This window comes from Capricornis sumatraensis, chromosome 13, assembly GCF_032405125.1.
Source record: "Capricornis sumatraensis isolate serow.1 chromosome 13, serow.2, whole genome shotgun sequence".
NCBI lineage: Eukaryota > Metazoa > Chordata > Mammalia > Artiodactyla > Bovidae > Capricornis > Capricornis sumatraensis.
In genome coordinates, this window is record NC_091081.1 from 27,013,118 (window position 1) to 27,041,049 (window position 27,932).

Consider the following 27,932-nt stretch of genomic DNA (forward strand, 5'->3'; position numbering starts at 1 on the left):
CAGAAGCTGACAAAGCCCATATTTATGCATATTTCTTAAATAAAAATATTACTGAATTCTTAATAAATGGAGCTTTAAATGAAAAATAAAATATATTTTTTATCTTTAACAAAGGTTATATTTTAAACTCTAGTGTATTCTTTTTTCAGTTCAATGATGCTTTAATAAAATAGGATATAACAGAGAAATCATTGGGAATTACATGATAAGAGAATGGAGCCAAGCCTCTGTAATGATAGAAGGGACATTAGAAGATTACCCCAAGCATTCACAAGCAAACCAACTGCTTCCTTTCCCCCATGAGATGCCTGAGAAAGTTTAATTTTGCCTGAGTCCATCCTTATTGGGAGTCCATCTTTGTCAGCCCACTGATTGGGGGACAATTTACAGTGAGCAACAGAGGCAAGCGGTTTGTCTCAAGTGGAAGGAGGCCATCATATGTCTCCATCCAGACACTGTGAACATGTGTGTTATGCCTTCTCCAAACTCTCGACCTTTCTCTCCTCACTACTGGCTTCCCTTCCCCGAGATCTGTCCCCCCAGTGGACCCCCAGGAGGGTCCACCTCGGGATAGGAGACTCAGAAGCAGGGAGGACGGGGGGACAGCTGGATGCAATGGATCAAAGCCCAGGCTTTGGAGAAAGACAATCCAGGAAGAAATCCCAGCTTCTCTCTGGGTCTTGAGCAAGGGGCTTCACCTCTGTGAGCCTCCCCTTCCTCATCTTAAAAACAGAGATATGACTATCTGCCTCACATGTGGGAGCTTCATTGTCTCAGTAAATATTTGTTGGAGAAAGAGACAGACTTAGAGAACAAACTTATGGTGGCCAGGGGGAAAGGCATAGTAAAGGAGTTTGGGGTAGGCATGTACACACGGTTGTATTTAAAATGGATAACCAACAAGGACCTACTGTATAGCAAGGGAAGTCTGCTCAATGTCATATGGCAGCCTGCAGGGGAGGGGGTTTTGGGGAGAATGGATACATGTGTATGTTTGGCTGAGTCTCTTCTGTGTTCGCCTGAAACTATCACAACATTGTTAATTGCCTATACCCCAATACAAAATTAAAAGTTCAAAACATAAATACTTGTTGAAGGCCAACCATGCAGGAGCAACAGAGCCAGAATGAGGGTGAGGCAAGCAAGGCATTTTCTCTGAGTACAAAATTTAAAGGGGCACCAAAACAGTCCTCAAGATAGCTTCCTTTTTAATTAATTTATTTATCTTTGGCTGTGCTGGGTCTTCGTTGCTGCACTCAGGCTTTCTCCGGTTATGATGAACGGGGCCTGCTCTCTGGTCGAGGTGCACAGGCTTCTTGTTGAGGCGGTTTCCCTTCCCACAGACCACAGGCTCTAGAGCTCAGGCTCAGCTTTCTAAGTTGTGGGCACATGGGCTCTGTGGCCCCTCAGTGTGTGGAATCTTCCCAGGTCAGGGATCGAACCTGTGTCCTCTGTAATGGCCCTCGGATTCTTAACCACTGGACCAGCAGTAAGGTCCTCGTAGTAACTTTGTTTTTAATTGGAATATTTTATTTATTTATTTTTAATTAAAGGACAACTGCTTTACATCAACATGAATCAGCCATAGGTTTACCCACTAAACTCTAGTGCATTTTATTGCATACAAGGTAATAGAACCAAACAGTCCCCAACCATTTTATTTTCTTTCTCCAAAACATTCTATCAGCCATAAAATCCACATGTATTCTGGTATTTTAGAGCATTCTGCAACTAAAGTTCCTGTTACTTGCTGACATATTTGAAGTGTGTTTGAACATAAATTATCAGAACATTATTTCAACTTTGATTAACTCATTTTCTGTCAAGTTATCCTAATTAACCTACAGTCTTCAAGCTTTGGGATTACTGCTGCCAATTCTGTACAACCATTTGTTTAATGCACGGTCTGCTCCAATACCCTCCAAGGTGAAACTGCAAATATAAACCCTTTTTAATTTTTACTCATTAACTAGACATTGGAATGTGCCATGCCGTGTAATCTGTATTAATGTGTGAATACAAGTTTTGCCTACTTCATATGAAGCATTCAGAAAGAACTTATTAAACAAACTGTCTCAGCGAAGAAGGCCTCTCATTTGTTTAAAAACTTCACTGAACGCCTAGTATATGCCAAGAACTGTGCTGGGCAGCACAGATATAACTGTAAACAAGGCGGACACAGGTAGCCCCAGCTTTCATGGGCCTTACACTCTAGTAAAGAACACAAACATTAACAAACAATTACAGTCAAATAGCGAGAAAGCTACTGTCTCAACTGGTGCCTTGCATAGTACCTTCCAGAGTTAAGCTCAGTACATGCTGTTATCAGTACCTCAATTACTACAGTCTACCCAGTAAAGTTTCCCTATGTTAAGTTCATACGTCCAAGGGAAGAAGAGAGATGACAAAGTCGTGCTTCAGATTAAAACTGCGGCACAGAGCACTATGAATGTACTCAATGCCACTGCTGTGTACACTTAAAAACAGATAAAGGACTTTCCTGGTGGACAAGTGGTTAAGAATCTGCCTGCCAGTGCTCGGGACATGGGTTTGATCCTTGATCCAGGAAGATTCCACAGGTTGTGGGGCAACCAAGCCCGTGTACCACAGGTACTGAGTCCGCGAGCTCTAGAGCCCATGCTCTGTAACAAGAGAAGCCACCTCAAGAAGAAGCCTGCGCATCGCAACTAGAGAGCAGCCCCCATTCACTGCAACTAGAGAAAGTCATGGGCAGCAACAAAGACCCAACACAGCCAAAAATAAAATTAAAAAAAATTTTATTGGATAAAATGGTAGATTTTATGTTATATATATATTTACTACAATAAAAAAAACAGCACTTTAAAATCGTATTAGACTGATTAATCAGGTGAAGCCGATTCAACATTTAACAGAGACTCGGAACACGTGAGTACTCTGGCCTCTCAGAACGGTGCCTAAAGGGTGGAGCGAAGAGGAAGCCGTACTGCACACAGCTGAAAGCCGAGAGAAAATGTGAAGCTGGCTTCGCCTCTCTTCCAGCTTTACGGAACTGCTCAGTTCACCTGCTCTGCTCACCCCGCCTGGAGAACACAGCTGAAGGGTGGGGCGGCGGGGAGCCACACCCTTAGATATGGGTTTCACTACAAATGCACAATTTCTAATTTTGGTTCAGTTCTCAGAACTGTTCTCAATCCTTTTCCTTATCAGTAATCACCTCCCCAGTCTTTTTCACTCTTAAACCTGCTGCTCAATCCCACAGGCCATACTTCACACACGACTTCTCAGAGGAAGCACAGGTCGGTGATTCTCACCAGCCCCACCTCCATCTGCTTCCGTTCTGACTTTCCTCTCTCCAGGCTCTCCAGGTGCTGAAGAGATGGCACCTCTGGCAAATGCACGGCCCACCACACCAGCTGTGCTCTGGATTCCCCCATCTGAGTCCTGCTCGTGAACTTATTCCACCAGTTAGCCACTTGGTAACTTGACCTTCTCCCTCTCTACAGGTTCTCTCTCCTCAAGCTACTCCATGTTTAAAAAATTGTTATCCTTGCAACCCCCAAACCTAATTCGCTTCCACCAACCACCCTATTTCTCCCCTCCCTCCCTTCTTAGCCTGAACCCCCAGCCCTACCTCCCATTCACTGCTCCACAGACTACAATCAATCCCTGCTTCCTGCACACCCAGGCCAAGGAGTGTCTGCTGGCTGAAGTCATCAGTCATTTCCCACTGACTCATTTCAATGGACCTGTTTTAAAAAAGAAAAGAAAACCTCAGCCATATTTGACTCACTTGATTGGCAGTACCCCCACTCACCCAAAATCACCCAAGTGAAAAACCTGCCTTTCCAAAGTCCTTGCATGCTATTTCACCTCCTCATTCAGTCACACGCAAATACATATAAACACACAAATCATAGTATTATCTTCCTGTTAAAATTAAAAATACAGATAAGCATATAAAATAAAATTAAATAAAATAAGGTGCACAAGAGGCAAAAACATACGTCCATACAAAGACTTGCACAAAAATGTTCGTAGCAACTATTTAGAGCAGACATAACCTGGAAGCAACCCAAATGTCCACCAATACGTGAATGGATACAGGCAAACAATGGAATACTACTCAGCAATAAAAAGGAATGACCTGCTAGTACAGTCGTCTCAGTATGTGAGAGGAGTTGACTCCAGGACCCCAGCAGACACCAAAATCTACAGATGCTCAAGTCCCTCATATGAATAAAAAAGCAGCTACATATAACCTATGCACAACATCCTATATCCATGCATTAAACCATCTCTAGGCTATAACCCGCCCACTCCAGTGTTCTTGTTTGGAGAATCCCAGGGACGAGGGAGCCTGGTGGGCTGCCGTCTATGGGGTCACACAGAGTCGGACAGGACTGAAGTGACTCAGCAGCAGTAGCAGCAGCAGGCTATAACCCTGCAGGACTTCATGGGCCTTCCTGGGACAGACTCCTCCTGCATATCCTCTGCTTTAGCCCCTCTCTCGAGTGCACAGATAGCAGCACCTGACGCACGTCTCCTGAGCTGTTTTACAGATCTAAACCACTACCAAATGGAAGGAGTTAACTACTGGATGACCATAAGCACACAGCCTCCAGATCTAACTGGAGCCTAGGGAATGAAAATATTAACCCCTATGACCCCACCCTGTTAACCTCACCATCAGCCAATCGGGGAGCTGATCACACACCCTGGCCCACCCCCCTTTCACCTAGCCTTTAAAAATGCTTTGCTGAAACCCATAGGAGTTCAGGTGCTTTGATCACTAGCTCTCCTGGACTCCTTGCTCAACAATAAATGCTGCACTTCCCTTCACAATAGCCTAGTGTCAGTAGGCTGGCTTCATGGCCTGAGGCAGGCAGACCCAATCTGGTCCAGTAACAGGTTATGTATAATACCTAATGTACATGCTATGAAAATAGTGGCTGGCATGGGGTAAATTCCAGTTTTGTTTTTTGGAGCTTTCTGGAATTTTTTTTTCTGAATATTTTTTACATGTGGTTGGTTGAACCCAGGATACCAAAACCAGGGGTATGGAGGGCCAACTGCACATGCAACAATATGGTTGAATCTCAAGAGCATCATGCTGAGTGAAAGTTAGACACAAAAGAAAACACTGCAGGATTCCATTTATAGAAAATTTTAGAAAAAGCAGAACTACAGTGACAGAAAGCAGATCAATGGTTGTCAAGGGCAGAGGTGCAGGGGAAGACTGATGGAAAAGAGGCCTGCAGGAACATCGTGGGGTGATGGAAGGCTCGTATCATGACTGCAGTGATGGCCACCTTACTGTCAGAACTCAAACTGTAGACTTAAAACTGGTGAATTTTACCACGTGTAAATTACCCCTTAATAAAGCTGCCTTCTAAAGATTAAAGTGAGTCTTCTAAAATACACGCTAGTTAAAATCTCTGTGTCTACATTTATTTTCCATAGTCCTAATTCATATTTTCAGTTCTATAGTAATTCAGTCCTATACAGAGTATTTATAATAATGTGTTTCTTATAATAATACAAATCCTCTGACTGGAAATACAGAAAATTGTTTTATTTCCAGAAACCTTAATAAGGCAACAATTTGTTACAATGTGTGTGAACTTTGTTATTATCAAAATGGTAGTATCTTGATCATGGTAAATAAGTAGTAAGTCTCTGATTCCACTGGAATAGCAATTTTATGTACTCAGATAAAACGGTTCTTTGGGAACCTCTTAAATGAAGACCACAAATTCCAAAAGGTAAATACTGGCTGCCTTTCAGACACTGTACCCATGTGAAAACACAAAACAAGGACTTCCTCCTTAACTTTACTCCCTTGGGACTGAAATATCTCCTTTTCTTTATGCCCACCCCAACCTGAGTACCTAACATATATGATACTTTTATGTTGACTCCTTCAAAAAGCATTTAGTGCATAAATGGAATTGCTGTCACCGAAAGACTCACTTCCTAAACAATCTATATTCAAACTGATTTTATAATGATATCACAATTTCCCTAATCCTAGTAACCAGAAGTATACACACAAGTTGCAAGCCTTAACCAGTTAAGCCAACCCTATTAATCCTTACCTGGGGTCAACCTATGAACGTCTACTTGAAAACCACAAGACAGTGTATTACTGTATGTTCCCTGTGGTTCCACACAGTTTGCTGAGTTTCAGAATGATCACGCTATAATGCAAGGGAGAAAAGGTTGAAGGCAACTAATTTCCATTCACTTATTATTAGTCTTAGGAAAGCTGATTAACTATGACAGTTCTACTAACTCACCAACTTGCTTTCCAAAAAATTAAGGATATTTCCAGCTAAATACAGTAATTATCCAAAGATTAGTGGCCAGTGATTAATTTATCTTCTTAAGTGACCATAAATAATAGGGATTACAATGCCTTGACATTTTCCATAACCCATTCTCAGTTGCCACCAGACACCGAAAGTCATCATGATGAATTGGAGGAAGAAGACAAATTAATTGGATTAAGCATTACTTTCCGATTTTTTTTTTCCCGAAAAGAGTAACAGTCTGCCTTTTGCTTTAAGTGTCTCAATATTTGTTTCCTAATCAAAGCTACAAAAAATAACTACCACTAATTATATACCAACTCATTGTAATTTTGTTAGCATACACATAACAAATGAACACTAAATTACAGAAACCAGTGTATTTTGAAGTCGATACCAAAAAACATACACTGTTCTTTTGCTATTCCTGACCTTTAGTATTAGCAAATCTCTCCGGTGTGTTGGCATGAGATTTGAAAGACTATATGGCTCCTGTTTCTCAAACTCAGAGGAAAAAATACTTGACTTGGGACTTCCCTGGTGGTACAGTCAGTAAGAATTCAGCTGCCAATGCAGGGGTCACAGGTTCAATCCCTGATCCAGGAAGATTCTACGTGCCACAGGCAACTAAAACCTCTGCACAGTAACTACTGGAGCCTTCGCTCTAGGGCCCAAGAGCTGTGACTACTGAAGCCCATGCTCCTAGAACCTGTGGTCACAATGAGAGAAACCACTGCGATGAGAAGTGCACACACAGCAAAGAAGAGAAGCCCGCACTCGCTGCAACTCGAGAAAGCCCACATGCAGCAACGGAGAGCCAGCACAACCAGCACAAATCATTAATTAATCTTTTTTAAAAAACACTTGAGTTGGCCTCCCTTTTACCTCCCCTCCCTACGATTACTGGATATCAAACTGACTTGTCAGCAGACCAGTACTTCAGTTCACGCCAGTAAGCACAACAGCAGGCAAGCAAGGTCAAAATACTGCCTTAAATCCTGACACGTGCTTTAATACAGGCCTTGTAAATGAAGTCAAAAGGTACTAAAGATGAAACAGTTACTGGAAGGAAGGAGAGGGGGTAGGGGTGTCTTGGCTTACAAAACAGGCAGATACCGTCTTCTTGCACAACCATCAATTAAATTCCCTTTCACCCACCCCCTGCTTTTACTGGTTCTTCCTCCAGGGTCACTGTACTTCCAGCACCTTCAGCTGGGCTTCCATCACAAGAGAGCAATTCCCGGACCTGAATTCTGAGAGATTACAGCACAGCACGTGAGTCCACACACACGTCCACACACAGGGACTGGATCAACCTACTCAGTAACAACAGTGTCTGACCTATCTCAAGTGCGTTGTCCATCCAAAGCACTGTGACATTATCTTACCTGAGACTCACTGCTAGGCTGCGTGACAGGAAACCAAGGTAAAAACAGACCGGCGGGTAGCCAGGAATTCTTTTCCCTAAAAGCAAACTAACTCCATTTCTCGGCAGCAAGCACCACAAGACATATCCTTCTTGCAATCAAACCTCAGTTGTCTGGTGTTAGCATGCCACAGACAAGTCCTATTTCTTAAGAAACTGTATAATATATTCCACCCTAGTCCTAGTCAACAGAAAACTTAATTTCATTTATACTGCTTTTCTAGTAGCTTTCCTAGATGAATTTTTTAAAGAGTGAGCCTACACTGTTTTCATTATGAATTGTGAGAGAGGTGGCTGACTCAGTTCCTAGGCTCGGAAGGCTGATCTACAAGATAACACCTTTCTGTTGAACAAGTTTTCCACCACTATCAATACTTTACAATTAGAATTATATAAAGTAATGGAAATGATTCTAAGCTACTCTCACCACAGGCTCTTGGTCTAGAACATCTGGAAAGTAAGACGTAGAGACCAGCTTAATTCATTGTATCGTTAATGTAGAAACAGCAAATGCCAATAGTCTCAGAAGACATGTAAAACTGCAGGCGGGGCAGAAAATAAGTCTTGGGACTAAGTTTTGAAAATACTTCAGACAATGATAATAAAAAATACAATCTAAACTTTCAAAAGTTGCAAGTCTTAGAGAAATCTAAATGCTGAAAAGATTTTAAGGATGAAGTTGTGTTACTTTTAAATAAGATGATTTCAATGGAAACCAACCAAGCTACCTAGGAGCAGCCTCTGAGGCTTCTCGAGACAGAATTTCTAAGTTTCTATTACTATATCACATTCCTCTTAAAGACACAGGCTCTTTCCAAAGCTCGACCTCTGGCCTCAGCTTTGCTCTGAGGCTCCAGATCCACATTCCCAGTTGCCTGCTTGGCAGCATCCTCTGATGTCCTCTGGCATTTCACACTCATGTCTAACAACTTGAGTCAGCCTTTCCCTATCAACTCCTCCTCCGCACACTCCTGGTCCTATCAGTGGCACCATCCAGCACTGTCTACACCATTCGTAGGGCCAAGTACAAAACACAAACATGGGGCTCCTAGTTCAAAATTCAGATGCAGTCCCCAAGCAAAGGCATCATCTCAGTTTCCATGACGCTGTCCACACCCAGCACTTGCCAGACTACTTGATCTGTCTTTTCAAGTGTCTCGCATCTACCCTTCCCTGCCCACGTCCATCACTGCGCTGGCTCTCAGCCAAGAGCTCTGAAATTGATGTTCCTCTTTCCTTCCCTCAGAAACCCAGTCATGATTCTCAAGGCACACTTTTCAGAAATCCTTGGAATCTCCCCGTTGCCTATTAAATCACATCCAAACTTCTTAACTCGGCACTTAAATCTTCCCCTCCCCATTCTTTTCTGGTCTGATCTTCTGGGGGCTTTCCTCTACAAATCCTGGGCTCCAGCCAAACCAAATTCTTTGCCATTTATTTAAAGAGCCCAGTGTGTTGCTGAGTATAATGAACCTGGGTCCTGACCCCAGGGACTGAATTCAAATCCACCTTCAGTTGCCCATCTGAAACATGAGGCTCATAACAGCAATTATCCCACAGGATCAATAAAGCAATAACAAACATACAGTAAGACATTTATTATTAGTGTGTACCCATCCTAGGGATGCCTATTCTGCTAAATCTGCTGAAGAAAATTACCAATCCTTTGAAGTCTAACTTAAAAGCTACCTCCCAAATGCCTTCCCTGATCATCTCAGTCAGAAGCCATTTTGCCTTCCCCTAAAATCCAATACCGTGTTTACGCCACATTTAACACAGGCGGCATACTCTCTCCAAGTTACTGATGTACACAGCATTTTGTCTTTCCTCATAACCTCCCAAGAGTATGGAATATGCCAAATTCCTTTCTGTTTTGCTCATAGTTCGTGCTCAAATGACTTTTGCATCACTTTTAAAAATAAATCATTTTAAACATACAGCCAAATCAATGAATTAAAGCTAATTCCACAGAATTAGCTGGGTCTGGAAGAGACTGAGGCAAGGCCACAGCACAGATGGAGAATGAGACAGGGCTGCTTGTGCAGACTCGAGCCTCTCAAGGACAACATGTCACCTAAAGAAGTCACTAAGTCCTCATGGCCAAGCCTCCCAGATGGTTAATTTCCATCCTCACTCCCATCCCCACAAAAGGCCTTGATCAACACCTAGGCTGGGCTTAGAGCACAGAAGAAAGGGAACAAGGGCCTGCCTCACCTGCCAAGGTGTGTCACTTGAGAATCTAAGGACCAGAATAATCTCGGGCCTTTCTAGTGTTCCCACCTGTGGTTAAGAAAGCTTTACTCTAATATCTTCATTGGTAGGTGTCCTCTTGTATTTCCAGATGCCATTTACTGCTTCTAAAGGGCTCAAAAACTGGGAAAATACACTGCTCTAAAAGCAAGGAAATATGACCTCAACTAATTTTTAAAAATACCATTAGCAATTATCAAAGTAGCAAATATTAATAAAAATAAAACCTAACATTGGTAGGGTTTTCAGAAAGTCAGTATACCGCTGGGCACAGTAAACGGATTCAATTTCTCTAAAGACAGTTTGACAATGGGAGGGCATAGCAATCTACTCCAGTATTCTTGCCTGGAGAATCCCCATGGACAGGGTCAATGGAGTCGCAAAGAGCCGGACACTACTGAGCAACTAAGCACAGCCAACGTTATTATAAAGTTGTTCATGCCCTTTGAACGAGTAATCTCACTTTTGGACATATACGCTATGGAAGCAATTCGAAAAAGGAGGAAAGAATTTGTTCAAAGATGTATACAGATATGCCATTTACATTGCATAACACAGCCTGCACTTCAAACACCCAGCAAAGGAGGCTCAGCTGAGTAATCTAGGGTAGAGCAGTATGATAGCTGAATGTCACATTTACTGAAAACATGAAGCAGGTTTCACCATCTGATAAAGAAAAATGTACCTTAAAAGGAATGTCCACGGAGAAACAGAAACAAAATCTTCACATATAAATCTACAAATCCTTATTTCCAATTCTGAAATTCCAAACCCAAAGTCTTCAAGATAGATAGCATCAATACTCACTTGGAAGTAAAACAGGACCTGAACTGACATGAAGCTACTTATGGTCTCTATTTGTCCCAATTACTCTGAACAACCATACATTTTTTGGAAAAACATCTATTAGATTACAGGGTGCTGCCTCAGACTCCCAGAGGGGGAGGACTGTGTTTAAAAAAAAAAAACAAAAACACACACATGTGTATGAACCTGGTTTTTTTTTTTAATCCAAAAAATTCTGGCCCCAAAACACATATGGCCCCCAGAGTTCCAGATAAGGGATTGTGGCTCTGTATTAATGACATCAGTTGTAAATTTAAATAAAGAGTTCAGGTTTGGTATTCCTTCACTTTGTTGAAAAAAGTGTTTGAAAGGAGTGCATTCTCTCAGGAAGATTCCTTATAGTGCTATATCTGCAGGAGTGTATGAAAAGACAAACCATATCCCTCTCCAAATAATTACAATTCCAAACCAATCAAACTGAACTCATCATAATTTCTTTTTGCTTGGATTCCAGAAGATTTCACATTTCTGGAAAAGTGTCAGTCTTCTGTTCTACTGAGCATCACTTACAGACACAAGTTTGTTCAAAGAAATGATAAACACATTTTATAAAGAACACTGAGCTAAAATTTAAGTCAGTTAAAAGCATTACTTAAAAGCTTTTAGTTTAAATGATCATTTAATATGTAACCATTTTTCCCAAGTTTTTTTTTTCTGATGGCAACACATTTGTCTTTGAGACTTCTTTTCTGGTGGCCAGCAACAAAATGTGGGGAAATACTCTATTTGCCTTTGCCCCCATATAAGCAGCCTGTGTACCATATATATGTAAGAACCACCAAACAAGGGGATTTTAGACTAGTAGTTATATAATATTCTGGATAAAATTATGCATATAAACACAAAAATTCATCTATTATCTCTTCTGACCCTCCTCGAGTCCCCCTACAACCCCCGCCCCCCCAAAAAACGAGATACATTAATAAGAATTCCATGTGCCATATCTGTGTGGGGCTCAGGTGTGATTAACACTAGTCTTAGCAACTGTCCATCTGACATTACATATCTCCATTTTGATCCAAAACAAAACGTGGTCAAATAATGTTGCTGCTGTTGTTTAGTCACTCAGCCGTGTCTGACTCCTTGCGATCCCACAGACTATAGCCGCCAGGCTCCTCTGTCCATGGCATTTTCCAGGCAAGAAAAACGGGAGTGGACTGCCATTTCCTTGATGTGATTTGAAATCAGTTCTCTGGGACTTATCTGGTGGTCCAGTGGTTAAGACTCTGAGCTTCCAATGCAGGGGGCATGGGTTTGATCCCTGGTCAGGGAACTAAGATACCCCAGGCTGCAGGGCGTGGCCAAAAAAAAAAAAAACCTTTCCTCCTAATCTGTTCATATATGATTAACAAAAGATTTTCATTATAAAAATAAAATCAGTTCCAGTTATCAGTTCTAGACTATTTCATAATTAACATTTTTCTCTTGAGAAGAGACAAAACCTAACAATTACAATGAAAACTCCATTTATCTATCACTTATTCCTGTAAAACCACTTAATCTTAGGGCAAGTTTACTATTATAGTCATTAAAGTTAATATTCTAATGTTAATAGTTATTTTTAATATTAATATTTTTACTATTATAAAAGCAACACTTGTTCAACAAAGCAAAACTAAAAGCTACAGATAAAACAGAAAGAAACCTAAAAACCTGGCAGCGGGAGATAACTTTGGAGATGGGGAATTGTTGCCAAAGTTCAAGCGTTACACTACTATAGAACAACAACGCAACTTTCTGCCCCTATCTGCGCTAAAACATCAATTAACTGTGTGGAATGCCATTGTTTAAACAACCATTGACAAATGTGAATCCTTTGAGATGCTGCCATTTGAAATTGGAACGTAAACTCAAAACTAATAAAAAGGATAATTAAACAAGATGAAAAGGTTTTCACTATTAAAACCAGTCACCAGACTAACCCACCTGACTCTGGCATTAATACCTATCTAGTCAGAAATGTCAATAAATACATCTTTTAATGAGTAGTGGTTTTCTACTCTCATGAAACGTATTTCAGAACTGGTTTCTGGATCGAGTCTAAGTTGGTCACAAGACTAAATATTTTACTTTCTGAACACATGCAGAGCGCTGTTGATGCAATTTACTCCTCAGCCAAAAAAAATGGGTAACAGCTGAACCACAGATCAATGCGCCTTTCCCTGAGTTTTATACACTAATTTAACCGCTGACCTTTCATTTGGATTTAACTAATGATAGGAAAGCATGCCTTGAGCTCAATTCAAAACTCCAGTTACTGATTCTCAAGTTGGGGGGATGTAGGAGGAAGGCAGGCTGGTTTCCCCTTACTAATAAGAGCAGATCTAAGAGGCACACTTAGTTTTGAAAAGCATATTCACTATTATAACTTTGTCTTTAAAAACAAACAAACAAAAAAGAATCCTAGGAAATTCCCTAACAGTCCAGTGGTTAGGACTGGGCGCTTTCACAGAGCTGGCCCAGGAACTAAGATCCTGCATGCCTCGAGGTGCAACTAAAAAAAAAAAGAAAAAAGAATCCTAATTATAATAATGCAAGTAAAAGTAATGTGACAAAATCTTAGCTAGTAGAAAAACACAGAGAATGGCTTTATCTTCTGGGTATTAGGGAATCTCAAAAATTAAATTACCCTTGGAGGGGTGTATCAAAATTTTCAAGGGGTATGAGAAGAGTTTTACGTTTGGGAACAAAAGGGTTAGAAACACTGCTTTAGTACATGTACATTATTTCAAATATTTATTTCATGTGTTTCCCCATAATTAAAAGTTAGTGAAATGCAATAGCCAAGAAATGGAAACAGTCTATCAATAAACATCCACTGACAGATAAATGCATAAAGGAGCTGTGGTGCATATACATACTGGAGGACACTGGACTTCCCTGGGGGCCCAGCGGCCAAGACTCTGAGCTCCCAGTGCAGGGGGCCCAGGTTCGATCCCTGGTCAGGGAGCTAGATCCCACATGCTACAACTAAGACCCAGAGCAGCCAAATAAATAAGTAAAATTTAAAAAAAAAAAAAAAAAGAATGAAATAATGCCACTTGCAGCACCATGGACACAGCTAGAGATTGTCATACTAAGAGACGTAAGTCAGAACGAGAAAGACAAATACCACGCGATATCACTCATACGTGGAATCTGAACTAGGACACAAATGAACCTATCTATGCTAAAGCTCCAATACTCTGGCCACCTGATGTGAAGTTCTGACTCATTAGAAAAGACCCTGACACCAGGAAAGGCTGAAGGCAGGAGAAGGGGACGACAGATGATGAGACGGCTGACGGCATCACCAACTCAATGGACATGAGTTTGAGCAGGCTCCAGCAGACAGTGAAGGGCAGGGAGGTCTGGCGTGCTGCAGTCCATGGGGTCGCAAAGAGTTGGACACGACTGAGCGACTGATCAGCAACAACATGACACAGAAACACGGACATAAAGAACAGACGGCTGGTTGCCAAGGGGGGTGGGGGCGGGGCTGAAGGAGCGGTGGAGTGAAAGGTTGAGGTTAGCAGATGTACGCCTTTATATACAGAATGAATAAACAACAAAGTCCTATGCAACACAGCGCACTATATTCAGTATCCTATGAGAAACCATGAAAAAGAATACTTTATATAAATATATAAAGGAATCGCTTTGTTATACAGCAGTAATTAACACAACATTGTAAATCAACTATACTTCAATTTTTCAAAATATTAGTGAAATGAAAAAAAGACTTCCAACTTGGAATAAGGCAAGCCACCTCCTCAGTTCCCTAGTTTTAGTGCCTACAGGCAAGGTGGGATCTAGGCATTTTGCTGTTAATGAAGATGGCTTAGCTAAGAAGGTTTGCTCACACACATGTGGCACAGAGATGACTAACAGCACTGCTCTCCTCCATTGACCCAGTCCTGGGCGGTGCTGCTACCCAGTTCCCAGGAGGGCTGGACTTGCTCCTTCTAAAACGCTGCCAATAAAAACAGCCACAGTTCCCGCCTGGGTGGAAACAGGCTAGGTGGGTGCTCAGAGCTGGGGTGAGCCAATTGTCGGAGCAGTATCTGGGGTTTAGCTTGTTCTTGTTAAGGTTTATTTATTTCACTTCAAAATGAGACCAGATCTCTAGCTGGGTTATGCTAACTCTAAATGGGACGGACTGGACGACTTCACAGGATTTCTGGTAGCCTGGATAGGAAACACTACACAGGTCCTAGAGAAGATTTCGGTAAATACACAGAAAATAGCTTCAAGGGGATAAAAGGCCAAGACTGCACATCTCGAGACAACTTTAACAGAGGGACAGATTTTTGTCCAGCTAAAAAGATACTCTTACATTCAACTTAATGAATGTAAATACTGATATCACGTGGCCCAACCTTAAACTGTGCAAGCTGCGACTTCATTATCTATAGATGAGGTAACAACACACTACAAGGCCAAATAAAATCAAGTGATGTATATGAAAACCCTCCCTCTATGGTCTACACAAATTATCACTTGAACAAATATGGGTTAGCTTAGACAGAATGCTAGATTAGGATGGGCTGGAATTAGGTTGTCTGTCTTCCACTCTAAGCTGAATTCATAATTCGTTTGAATTCATGCTACCCCCAAAACATTCCATGTGCATCAAAAACATAACAACAGTTGTAAAAAAAAAAAAAAAAGCATTTTTTATTCCACAGCTGTGATCAAAGAAATAAAATAGCCAGGCCATTTCATCAGAATCTTATAACGACCAACAACCACACTAAAGAGAGGAAGTGGAACACACACAGAGGCAAAGAAGCAAGGCAGACTGGGGAAAGCGCAAGGCCTCCTCTAAGCCGGAGCGTAAAGTGCAAAAAGGGAGTGTCTTCCTTCCCTGGAGGTCCAGCGGTTAGGACTCAGCGCTCCCATTGCAGGGGGTCTGGGAACTAAGATCCCACATGCTGTGCAAGAAGGGAGAGCGGTGAGAAGCAAGGTTACAGAGTCAGGCAAGGGTCAGTGCTCAAACGACTCTGGTTTTCCCAGAATTAATGGGTATCACTGATGGCTTTTAAACAGAAAAATGATATGGTCTAATGTTCTAGAAAAATCACTCATGTGTCTAAACTGAGGACCAGCAGACCCATTAATAGGTTTTGACAGTAACTGAGGCCAAAAGTTAATAAAGGCACAAATTAATGCACGGCACTAAAGGATAAGATGGGGATTGACTTACGAGGCATTAAGGAGGTAAACACAAAAGGACCTTGTCTGATTTAACAAAATAGGAAAGAGAGGAAATAAGAAATTAAGATGGATACTAGGTGTTTGACGTGAGCAACCAGAGGTGTGATACACTAAGAGAATTCAGAAGGAAGGCTGCATCTGCCCACAGGTGACCTGATGTTTTTGATGGTAGGTGAAAACGCTATGTGGGGTAGCTAAAAAATGAGTTCATTTTAGTTGAGTATGGCATACTTGGGGCTTCCTGGTGGCTCAGTGGTAAAGAATCCACCTGCCAAGGCAAGAGACTTGGGGTTCGATCCTTGGGTCAGGAAGATCCCCTGGAGAAGGAAATGGCAACTCACTCCCGTTTTCTTGCCTGGGAAAGCCCATGGACAGAGAGCCTAGCAGGCTGCAGTCCACGGGGCTACAAAACAGTTGATCACAACTTAGCAATTAAACAACAATATACCTGTGCATCCAAAAGGAATTTTCCAGAAATAGGTAACATGGGTCCCGAACACAAAGAAATTTGGAAATAACAATCCCAAGATAGTGGTTTGAGCCACAGGGCATACGAGACACCCAGGGGAGGTAGGGAAAGTGAAGCAGGCACAGAGCCTGGGACCAAGTCTCAAGGAACTGCAACACAGATGCAATAAGAACCATATAAAATGATACAACAAACCACATCAAGAGTACAGGATACAACTCCTTACAAAAGACACCTCAAAATCTCTCCCGAAATAATCCCTACACTATTTCTGGTTGAGTTGGTTCTTTTGGCAGTTAATTCTACTGATAAAAATCCCATGCTAAAACACCACAGGAATACTCATATTGTTGTACTTAAGCAGAATTCATTTTACACTTTTCATGTTTTACACTTTTATGCTAAGGGCTTTATTTTGGTGGAAAAACCTGTCTGCATAACTAACCATTTCTGTGTTATAGGAAAGTTTCTAAATTCAGAAACATTCTGGAAATGGAGTATGAAATGCTCATACCATGCTCATTTCTTTCCAAAATTCTGAACTATTTTTGTGGTCTAACAACTTATTTTAACAGGCAGTCTAGATTAATTCATGGAATATAAAGTTGAATGTTTTAAGATGGAAAAGAATGAAGCAAATTCAAGCCTCATAACATCTGCCGTAAGAGAGTTTTCTTGGCTTTTCAACCTCTCTTTGAATGCAAGTAAGAGTCAGTCATTTTCCTTACAGTGAAAGATGTGTACAGTATGGGACCATGAATCAGATCATTTGTTCACTGTAACCATCTTAAGGACCACTACTAAAAAACTTTCCTGTAACACAGAAATGGTTAAGCAGACAGGCTTTTCTGCCAAAAACAAAGTCCTTAGCATAAAACCCAGACATGGAAGTTCAGTTCTGAACTACAGCCAAAACCTCCTGTAAGTTCAGGTGGAGCACACAACTGCAGTATGTATTTAAATATCAGCGTAATATCAGTACGTAAATGCAAAAACTTAAAAAAAATAAATAAACCTTTAGGAAAAACTGACTGACTTAAAAATGTCAGAGGTGCCAGTAAGAGTATGTTGAGGACTTCCCTGGTGGCACAGTGGATTAAAACCTGCCTGCCAATGCAGGGCACACACGTGTGATCCCTTGTCCAGGAAGATTCCAACTTGCCGCAGAACAACTAAGCCCGATCGCCACAACTACTGAGCCCGTGCTCTAGAGCCACACCTGAAGAACCCGTGTGCTGCAACTCCTGAAGCCCGTGAGCCCTGGAGCCTGTGCTCTGTAGCAAGAGAAGCCACCACAGTGAGAAGACCTCTCACCACAACACAGTAGCCCCCGCTTGCCGCAACTAGCAAAGAGCCTGCGCCAGAGCTGCACCGAAGCAACAGAGACCCGGGGCTGTCAGAAACAAATACATGAATAAAGACCAAAACAAAAAAAGGCTATGTTGAGAGGTGTTGCAAGATGCATCCATCCCTCAGTGCTACTAAAAATCCTACTTTGTGATTATGACTATCTAAAGGGCAATCTCCTTCCATGCAGGAAAGGTAGAGTTGTATTAAAGATGATAACCAAAGACCTTTTTGATAGCCCATTTTCCTTTAAAACTACTGAGTTTTTTTAATACCTTGATTTGTACTTGGAATATCCAAAAGAAGATAATGTGCAGCGTTTCCCAAACTTTTTTAACCACAAGCCTCTACGTTAAAGAAAGGCTATTAAAGAACACATTCTCGGAATTACTGGAAATAGTAGGGGTCTTTTTGACTCAGCCTCTGGACCAGAGTGACATAATTTCTTCAAAAGAATATCATTAGTGACCTTAAATACTGATTCTGAAAACATACTTGTTTTAAATAGATGTTTCTAAATATCAACATACCACTGAAGTATTTTTTCTTTTTCCAGGAAGAAAGCAGATAAGTAAACTAGACTAATACACTAGTAAGATCCCAGAGAGTGTCCTTTTAGAGCACTAAAAGAATCCTAGAATCTTTTTCAGTTTCATGAAAAAACTAAAAATAGGTTTTCCAATAATTATACTTTCTAAATTGTAAGTTGTAATTTCTACGGGAAAACAATGTTCCAGTTAACTGTAGTTATCTGTTTTAGTTTTCCCAAAAGTGTCTGATTTCCCCCACCTGGGCAAGAAGCAGGCACATATGAGCAGATAAATCTTAGATGAACAGAGACAACTCAAGCTCAACTTGCTCCCTCTGATGGACCTTTCTAACACAGCAGTAAGTGCAAGGCATATCTCTGAATGCCATGTCATCAGCAGCCAGGATAACGTGATGGGGCTGTGATGCACTCCACCGGAGTTCAGCTTTCTTCCCCTTTCCAAAGTCTTAATTTCACAAAATGAGATCTACTGCCACAGGGAAAGAGGCCATCAAATGTTTTTCCCAGCCTCCACCATTCATGGGAATTTCCTTAGACTTTCATCCTCTTAATCTCCCCAAGCCTGTGTCCTGGTATATTGCAAAGAGAAATATTCTATTTACTTTTGTATCCCACAGCAGATCAAAAGCTCCTTGGGGACAGTTGACCTTGTCTCTCTCAATTACCTCCTTCTATGCCCAGCACAGAGGGTGTCAAATACTGAGTAAACATTTGTAGAATGAATGAGAAGTAACATTAAGATGTGTAAACTCACTTATATCTTACTGTGAATGAATTTCTCCATGCCCGTTTCTGAGAAATTATGGGAGCATCATCAGTGGCGCAGAAAGAGATAAGAGAGCCTTGAAGAGCAGAAGTAAAGCCTGAGGAAGTCTCCTCTTCACTTAACATCTGGAAATACTGTCCTGCTATGGATCAGTCTAAAGGAGTCTGGTTCTTCAAAGGAAGCTCCAGACTCTGGCTTGAATGCCGTAAGAAATTACCTTGCTTTCCAATGAACATGTCCCTATACTTCAAAAATCTTTTTTTCTTTTTAAATTTTGGCTGCACCACTCGGCTTGCAGGATCTCAGTTCCCCAATCAGGGACTGAACTTGGAGCCACCGCAGTGAAAGCGCTGAATCCTAATCACCAGATCACCAGAGAACTCCCGAAAATCTATTTCAATGAGACATTAACAACTGGCAATTGCTTACTGACAGCCAAGTGAGATCAAGAAACAGAGATTCTGATCTTTCAGACTTCTTTTCTAACTCCAGAATTCCTATATAGTTATCAATTTCTAAAGCTTGAATTAATCAAACATAAAGAACGATGCATTACCAGAATGTTATCCAACCCGTGTAATATGATCAGTCATTAAAAACCTAGCTTCTGGAGTCAGATAAACCTGAGGTTGAACCCTGGTGTCCACTGCTTACTTAATCTCCATAAGCCTGAGTTTCCACATCTGAAAAGAAAGATTAAATAAAGCCTATCTCATGCAGTCACACTAAGGTTTAAAATAGGAAAACATGGAACGTGCTTAGCCCTGGGCCTGGCACATGGGAGGTTCTTAAGCACTGATGGTTATGAACCATCGTTTGGAAACCTAGGTTTCCATTCCACCACCACCTCCCTGTGTACCCTTGAGCTTATAACTATGAAGAAGCTAATGAGCACATGGAGACAGAATGAACTGACCTCTAATGGCGGAATTATCAATCATGAACAAGGTAATAGAAAATGGACCAAAACTTTGAAAAATTAAGTCTTAAATAATTCCAGATATGTTTTATGTTGTACCTGAAGCTAGCGCACATTTGATCACAGGTGACTCAGCATTAGAATATCAAAATAAAAAACCCGAAGAGTCAAACTTCAAAGCAAGCATTCTCAAACCCTTCAGTGCCTGTTGTTGATACAGACTTTATATGAAACACCTGTACGTATGTGTGTGAGAGAGCGCATGAGCAGAGGGAGATGGCGACGGCTGGGGGAAGAAGGGAGGGATGAGGGAAGCAAGAGAGACACAAAATGAGGGACGAGACAGAGAAAGGGAAGAAGGGAGGGAGAGACAGAAAATGGGGAGAGAGAGAAAGAAAAAGGAGGGAGAGCTTGCAGAAGGGAGGGAAAAAAGGAGGGAAAGACAGAAAGCGGGGGGGGCCAGGAATCTAAACATTAGTTGGCTTAAAGGCTATCCAGTCTCCATTTTTTCACCAATGAGGTGACCTCAGACCTTAAAGTTTATCTGCTGTACATGTTTCACGCATCAACCAAGTACAAGTACAGGCCGTTGTGCCATCTCGCTGGGGTGTTACACAGGGCCACTACAAGGGCACGGGCCCCTCTGCAGGAATTAGATAAACAGCACCCAGAGCACAGGCTGGTTCTCAGTCAGCACTGATCCTGAGCTGTGCACCTCTGTGCAAGGGCACAACCAACCACGTATGGCAGTCAGGCAGACCAAGTCTTCACTATTTAGCGTGCACACCTGCATACCTGTTTGTGTAGTACACACCCACTCACACACAAACAAAACTGAAAAGCCATCAAGGCTGAGTAAATGAAAATATTCATCAAAACTGAAAATACAGAGTTTCAAAAAGTTGAAGAGAATGGGTCCCTGTGGCCTCCCTACCCTTCAGCTACCCAGAATCGGGCTATCGTTGTCACTGGGAATCTTTGGGACCGAAGAGAGAGAGGCTTCGAGATCACAAAACTCTTGATTCCTGATGAAGCTACGGTCTCTCCAGCAACTGCTTGCTTGCTCACTCGCTCTCTCTCCAAAAGAAAGAGTTAGGAAGGAGAAAAAAATAAGACTTTCCACAAACAACAATGGATCTGAGTTTGCAAAACTTGTGGTGGACAAGTGAGTATTTTGTTTTGGTGTTCTGACTGCAATAAAAGTGTAATCCCAGGCAAGAATTTACTAAATGCTGAAAGAACTAGTGCTAAAATGTGGACTCTGAATTCTGCTTCAGTGCCCTTTTCTCTCCCAGATGCTGGCTACTCATAGAGAAAATACACCAAGTTATTTTTGTTTACTACTGCATATGCGTCTATCCTGCCAAGCAAGTACATGATACTATATTTTGAACACTTTTGTACCTAGCTCTGTGACCTGAAGAACACAACAGCTTTAAAAGCTATTTAAGGAACAGAAATTCCAGGTTAAATACGGTACCTGATTCACACGTGCAAAGAGACAATGTACAAGAATATGCACAGCAGCACTGTCTATGGTAATTTTGAAAGTAGCCTAAATGTTTATTAAAGAAAGAATGCGTATAAAGTATAATATATTCATACAATGGAAAACTAGGCATTAAAATGTAAAGAATTTAAGCTACCAGCTCATACTAAGAAGTTATGGGGATAAACTGCAAACACAATGCAAAATAGAAGAAAGCTGCAGAACAACGGTATAATACTCTTTAATATCAGTTTTTAAAACTCCCAACATTACCTCTCCTTTAGAATTTGTTATAACAGACTAGCTTATTTTTTTTTGTATGCACACTAAAGAGATAAGAAAAACACACTAAAAATAATTGAAAATTAAAGTTAAAAAAAAAAAGGGACCATATGTCACTGTTGTTTAGTCCCTAAGTCATGTTCTACTCCTGTGGACTGTAGCCCACCAGGCTTCTCTGCCCATAGGATTTCCCAGGCAAGAATACTGGAGTGGGTTGCCATTTCCTTCTCCAGCGGATCCTCCGAATCCAGGGATGGAACCCGGGTCTCCTGCATTGGCATGCGGGTTCTTTACCACTGAGCCACCTGGGAAGCCCTCGTTAACCACAGGGAGTTGCCCAAATGGCAAGGAGGGAGCATGTTTTAGTAATGAAAATCACTTGGCCCTTTAAATAAGATATGTTTCATCACCATTCTGGACTCATTAAAACACTTTATTTCAACAAGCTTCACTTTCCTCGCCTCAAAGGGGTTGATAACGCCTACCTCACAGGATGACATGAAATAATGCATGTAAAAGAGTTCTACACAAGGTCTTGGACTTGGTAGATCAGGTAATAATCATTTACAGGGAAAAAAATGTTGAGTCTGCACCTTTTTCATCTAATTTGGTATAAAATGACAAAGAACACAACAGGAAAGGGCAACCCTTCACCTTCCTCTTCCCAGTCCCTGATCTGGCTGCCTCCTATGCTTTCTATATTTAGCAGAGTGACACCCCCTTCCCCCACCCAAAAAAAAAAAACACCCAGCACGAAACCGTGTTTCCTACAGGGCTCCTTTCAGAACTCCCGAGTCCTTGCAATACAGATCTTTCATCTCGCCAACTCCGCCTCCCCCCAACACACACAGTCCTCTGCAGCGCCGGGGGCAGAAGAACAAAAACCCAACCGTCACGGTCACGAAAGAGATTGTAAAAATAACGGAGCGGAGTAACTAACTGGCTTTGGAAGGGTCTGTTTGTTTTCAAAAATTAAGAGAAAGTCTACCAGAGACTCAGCCTCTATCCTGCAGAAAGGGGAAGCAGGAAGATCTAGGCAAATAAGTTTTGTGACTTGTATCCAAATACAGTCCCTACGTCTGGATTCAACACAAAGAGAGGCGCACGGAGGCCCCGGGAGCCGCAGGGCTACTTTTGCAATTGGACAAACCCACCCCTCACACCCTTCACACAGAGGGACCCTCAGGGGCGCATCAGGCGGCGCAGAAGCTCGCTCCACACGCGGGATGCATCCCGCGCCCATCCCCCGGCGTGGCCGCGGCGGGCGCTGTGCCTCACCTGTCTTGAAGACCATCTTGCCATCGTCCTTGGACCCGAAGGTCTTCAGCATGGACACGAAGAGTACCCCGCAGGCGTTCTGGATGCCGAACACCGACCCGTTGCACCACATGGCTGCTAGCATCACCAGCCAACCCCAGCCGCCCTCAGGGGGCTCAAGGGGCTCGGCGCCCACCGACCCACCCAGCTCTACTTCCACCTTCTCGGCCGCCGCCGCCTCCGGGCCGTCTAAGGGTCCCGCGCCGGGCAGCGGAGCGGCCCCCGGAGGCGCGGAGCCGAGCGGCTGCGCCTCGCTTGTCCCCCGCGCGGCAGCGGGCTCCTCCTGGGAGGGCACCATGGCCCGGGGCGGCCCCCTCGGGAGCCGGGGAGCGCGAGGGGTGCGAGTTCCCGGCGGGCTCGCGGAGGAGCCGCCGAGTTGGGCGGGCGGGCGGGCTAGCGAGGCCGAGGCGAAAGCGGCGGAGCCCACCGTAGGCGGGCGGCGGCCGGCTTACGCGCGAGCCTCCGGGTCCACAGCCCAGCACCCGGACTCAGCAGGAGGCCGGACCGCCAGCTCTTAAAGACGCCCCCCGCCCCACCCCCTGGGGGCGTGGTCGGAGGCAGGACCTGCCCCGGAATCTCCTGATGATTGGGCTTCGGGAGAACTCGGGGGGGCCCACCCCCTGCCGCGGCGCGCGACCCAGGTGACTGCGGGTGGTTATATCTGCGCGCGCGCCAGCCGCCGGGCCTCCTCCTCTCCAGCGGGGGTCACAGATGTGTAGGTCACCCCGCCAGAAAGTGTTAACGGAAGGGGCACGTCTTCTCCTAGGTGCAGGCTACATTGGGTCATCGGGACCGCAGAATGGGACCTTGTTTAGTCTCAGTCCGTGACAGCCTGACCAGCAAACATTGTCCCTTTGTCTTCTTTTTGTTGTTGTTTTCTGGCGTTCACCTCTAATTACTAATTATAATACATAAGATACGTTATGCCAACTGCTGACTTAAAAAGGGAGTCAGAAAGATCAGAGGCCCTATTTAATTTCTCCTATATTCATATGTGATTTCCTATGAATACTTGGCATATTGAACAGGCTCATTTTGGAAGACACAGACTTATATCAAAGTCTTCAAGTAACAAACATTTTTGACAGACAGCGAGAAAACATTGCTTTTAAGCTACAGCACTGTTGTCTGCACTTCAGGCAAAAACTAGCACCTATATTCAACTTCTCTGTCTCCTTAAAGCATGGAACAACCATGTCTGTAAAAGAAATGAAGATTAACTAGTTGTATAATATTGGGCACAATTCTTAATTCCTCAAATTCTTAACTTCAGTCAAAATATGCTAATTACTTTATGACAGAGTCCATAAATGAGTGTGATTGATCACATTTCTGCCCCTACCGGTTCAAAAACTAGTAGGAAGAAGTCCTGGGATAGAATAGGAGTGTCATATAATAAGTGTTAAAATACATATACAACAAAAAGAAGTGGAATGGAGCCATTAAATTATCTTCAAAACATTAGAGAAAAGCTTCTACAGCAAACAGCCTTTGAGCTGAGCCCTGAATCACACTAGGAGCTTTCCTGGGCAAAGATAGAGGAAGGGTGTTCTAGGTAGAGAAGATAGCAGAAGCTAAGGGGAAGCAGGGAAGCTTGAGGAGCAGGGAAAAAAATCAAGCGTAATAGGTCTTAAGGATGGGATTAGAATGGTAAACTAAAGAATAGTCACACAAGCACACAAAAATGAATGTACAAGGATGTTATTCCAGCACTATTGGAAATAAAAAGTGGAAGCAAAAACATGCATCTGTACTACATAACCACTAAAAGTTTTGAAATTCACCTCTGTTGACTTTGAAAGTTATTAACATTTTATTGAGCAAAGAAAGCACATTCACACACACACAAAAAGGTATGGGTTATAGCACAAAATATAAAATAAATATCCATGATCTCTATTGATATAAGTAAATGATTAAGTACATAAGTAAAAGGGGGAATAAATACCTCCATGCCTGATTGTCTTTCTCCTTTTTGGAATGATGAATTCTCACTCTATCTTCAAGGCTTAACTCTAAAATGAAGTTACCTTTATCTGTTCTTCCTCCAGACTTCCATACTTTATTTAAACAGTTTTTGCAATCAGCTGCAGAGTGGTTTTCAGTCTCCTTAACTAGAGTAAGAATTTTCAGACAGGTCAGATGATGTCCCGTGGAGCTTTGAACCATGGCACAATGCACAGTGTAGGGGTAAAACAAATAATTGTTGAACCAAATTGAATTGGATTTTTTAAAAAAATTTAGAATCACGAAGCATGCAATTGAGCACACCAACTTGGTCCCATGTTTTCAAGTGGAATATTTTCAATATTTTTTAAACAACATGAATTTGTTTTCCAGTTGTAAAAGTAATACATGCTAGCTTTAGCAGTTACCATAAAAAATAATAAAAATTTTAAAATGTATTATTGCACCACTCAAATAACCTCTTTAACATTTAATAGTTTTTAATTATTTACATGTTTATGGAAGATAGAGCATCCATTTTGTAACTACCATTATCACATATGTCCCCTATAAAATATGGTATAGCATCATCCAAAAAATTATGAGTCTTTTTACCCTTAATGAAAATTGCTTCATCCAAGATAATGAACAAAACATAAAGAAGCCCATTGAGATGAGACTTTGCCATAAGCCATCTTCAAAGGTCCATTTGACTTAGATTTGTACATCTGCGAAGTAATTTACCAGTTACCACATATTATGAATCTTCAGGATTTGCTCACAAAGCCACAAATCTACTGTTTCCTTACAGTCTTTCTGTTGTTGTTTTCATTTTTACAAATTATTTTTTTACTTTCTTTTTGGATGCATAGGTCTTGGTTGCTGCACAGGGGCTTTCTCTAGTCTCAGCAAAGAGGGGCTACTCTTCATAGAGGTGCATGGGCTTCTCATTGCAGTGGCTTCTCTTATTGCAGAGCACAGGCTCTAGGCTTCATTAGTTGCAGCTCAGGAGTTATGGCTCCCAGGCCCCAGAGCACTTGGCTCAAGAGCTCTGTAGCGCAGGCTCCGTGGTTGTGTGGTTCATGGGCTTAGTTGCTCTGAGTCATGTGGGATCTTCCAGGACAGGGATGGAACCCATGTCCAGCGGGTTCTTATCCACTTTACCACCAGGGAAGTGTCCTGTATTTTTAAATAAAATCAGAATTACAATGCTGTGGACTGACTCTTTACCTCCCTGCCAAAAAAAAATCATATTTAAGCCCTAATCCCCAGGACCTGGGAACATGACTGTATTTGGAGATGTGGCCTAAATATGGGTAATTAAGTTAGAATGAGGCCATTTGAGTGGGCCCCAAACCAATCTGACCGATGTCCTTATAAGAAGAAGAGATTAGGACACAGAATGATACCAGTGAAAGGCCATGTGAGGTCACAGGAGGAAGGCAGCCATCTGCAAGTCAAGGAAAGAGGCCTCAGAAGAAACAAATAAAAAAGCATTGCTGACACCTTGATCTTAGACTTCTAGCCTCCAGAACCATGAGAGATAAATTTATATTATTGGGGCCAACCAGTCTGAAATATTTTGTTATGGCAGCCCCAGTAAACTAACATACACTGTTGTTGCTGATCTAGTTACTAAGGCATGCCCAACTCTTTGCAACCCCATGGACTATAGCCTTCCAGGCCCTTATGTTCCCAGGATTTCCCAGGCAAGAATGCTGAGGTAGGTTCCCATTTCCTTGTTCAAGGGAGCAACACAAGGGATGGAACCCATGTGTCCTGCTTTGGCAGGCAGATACTTTACCTGGGACCCCAGGGGAGCCCCAACTAAGATACATAACTAAGAACAATTTTGTAACCTGCAATTTTTTACTTAAACCATCGTATCATAAATAAGTCCCTGTGTCATTACATATTCCTCAAAAATATATTTAGTGGCTAAATAGGATTCAACTATAGAAATGGACCATAATTTATTTAATCATTTCCTATCATACATATATATATATATAATGTATATCAGGTTTTTCATCATTAAAAATAGCACTGCAAAAAACATCCTTACACACAAATCTTTACCAGCATCTGTTATCATTTTTTAGATACATTTCTAGATGTAAGAAGCATATGAATATTTTAAGACACTAAACATGTTGATAAATTTGAAAGCAATGTTGCCAATTTATACTCTCATGAGCACTGTATGAGAATGCCATATTAGTGCCCCTCAGGAAATGTGGAATAATAGGATTATTTTCATTTTTTTAGTTTTTTATAATTATTTTTAAAACCTGCCCATTTAAAATGAGAATGAAATCTCTTTATTAGTTTATTTTTCAAATCTTTGGTTATAAGTGACAAATATATTTACTAATCATCTGTATACGCTTTTTTATAAATGCTGTCTTGATAGTCAATCTCCACATTTTCCAACAGGAAAATTGATGTTTTTCCTTATCCATGTTTACTAACGTTTCTTATATAGGTTCCATGCCTGTCTCATTAGGATTATTTTCAGGCATTTCACTTTCATGTTTTTGTTGCTGGTGATGTTGTTGTCACTGATTTTGTGAATGGACTTTTTTCATGAGAACTTCTAACTGTTTGTTGCTAATACAGTTCACTTCAGTTCAGTTCAGTTACTCAGTTGTGTCCAACTCTTTGTGACCCCACGGACTGCACCACACGAGGCTTCCCTGTCTGTCACCAATTGCTAATACAGTAGAAAGCAATTGAGTTTTTATTTTTGCTCTGATCTAACTTTGACAATAAAGCATTATCTACTGGATTAAGATAATGCATACCAGCCTAATTTAAAAAAAACCTTATCATTTTATA

General features: G+C 41.9%; 1 protein-coding gene across 1 annotated transcript in view; it reads right to left on the bottom strand.

Moving 5' to 3' along the window:
• The window catches only part of SLC16A10 (solute carrier family 16 member 10), a 110,414-nt gene extending 86,969 nt beyond the window's left edge, over positions 1–23,445 (bottom strand). Inside the window, exon 1 of the mRNA XM_068985447.1 lies at positions 23,109–23,445. Within this exon, the coding sequence (XP_068841548.1) occupies positions 23,109–23,445 (337 nt within the window). The remainder of the gene's footprint in view (positions 1–23,108) is intronic.
• Between the last annotated feature and the right edge of the window lie 4,487 nt (positions 23,446–27,932).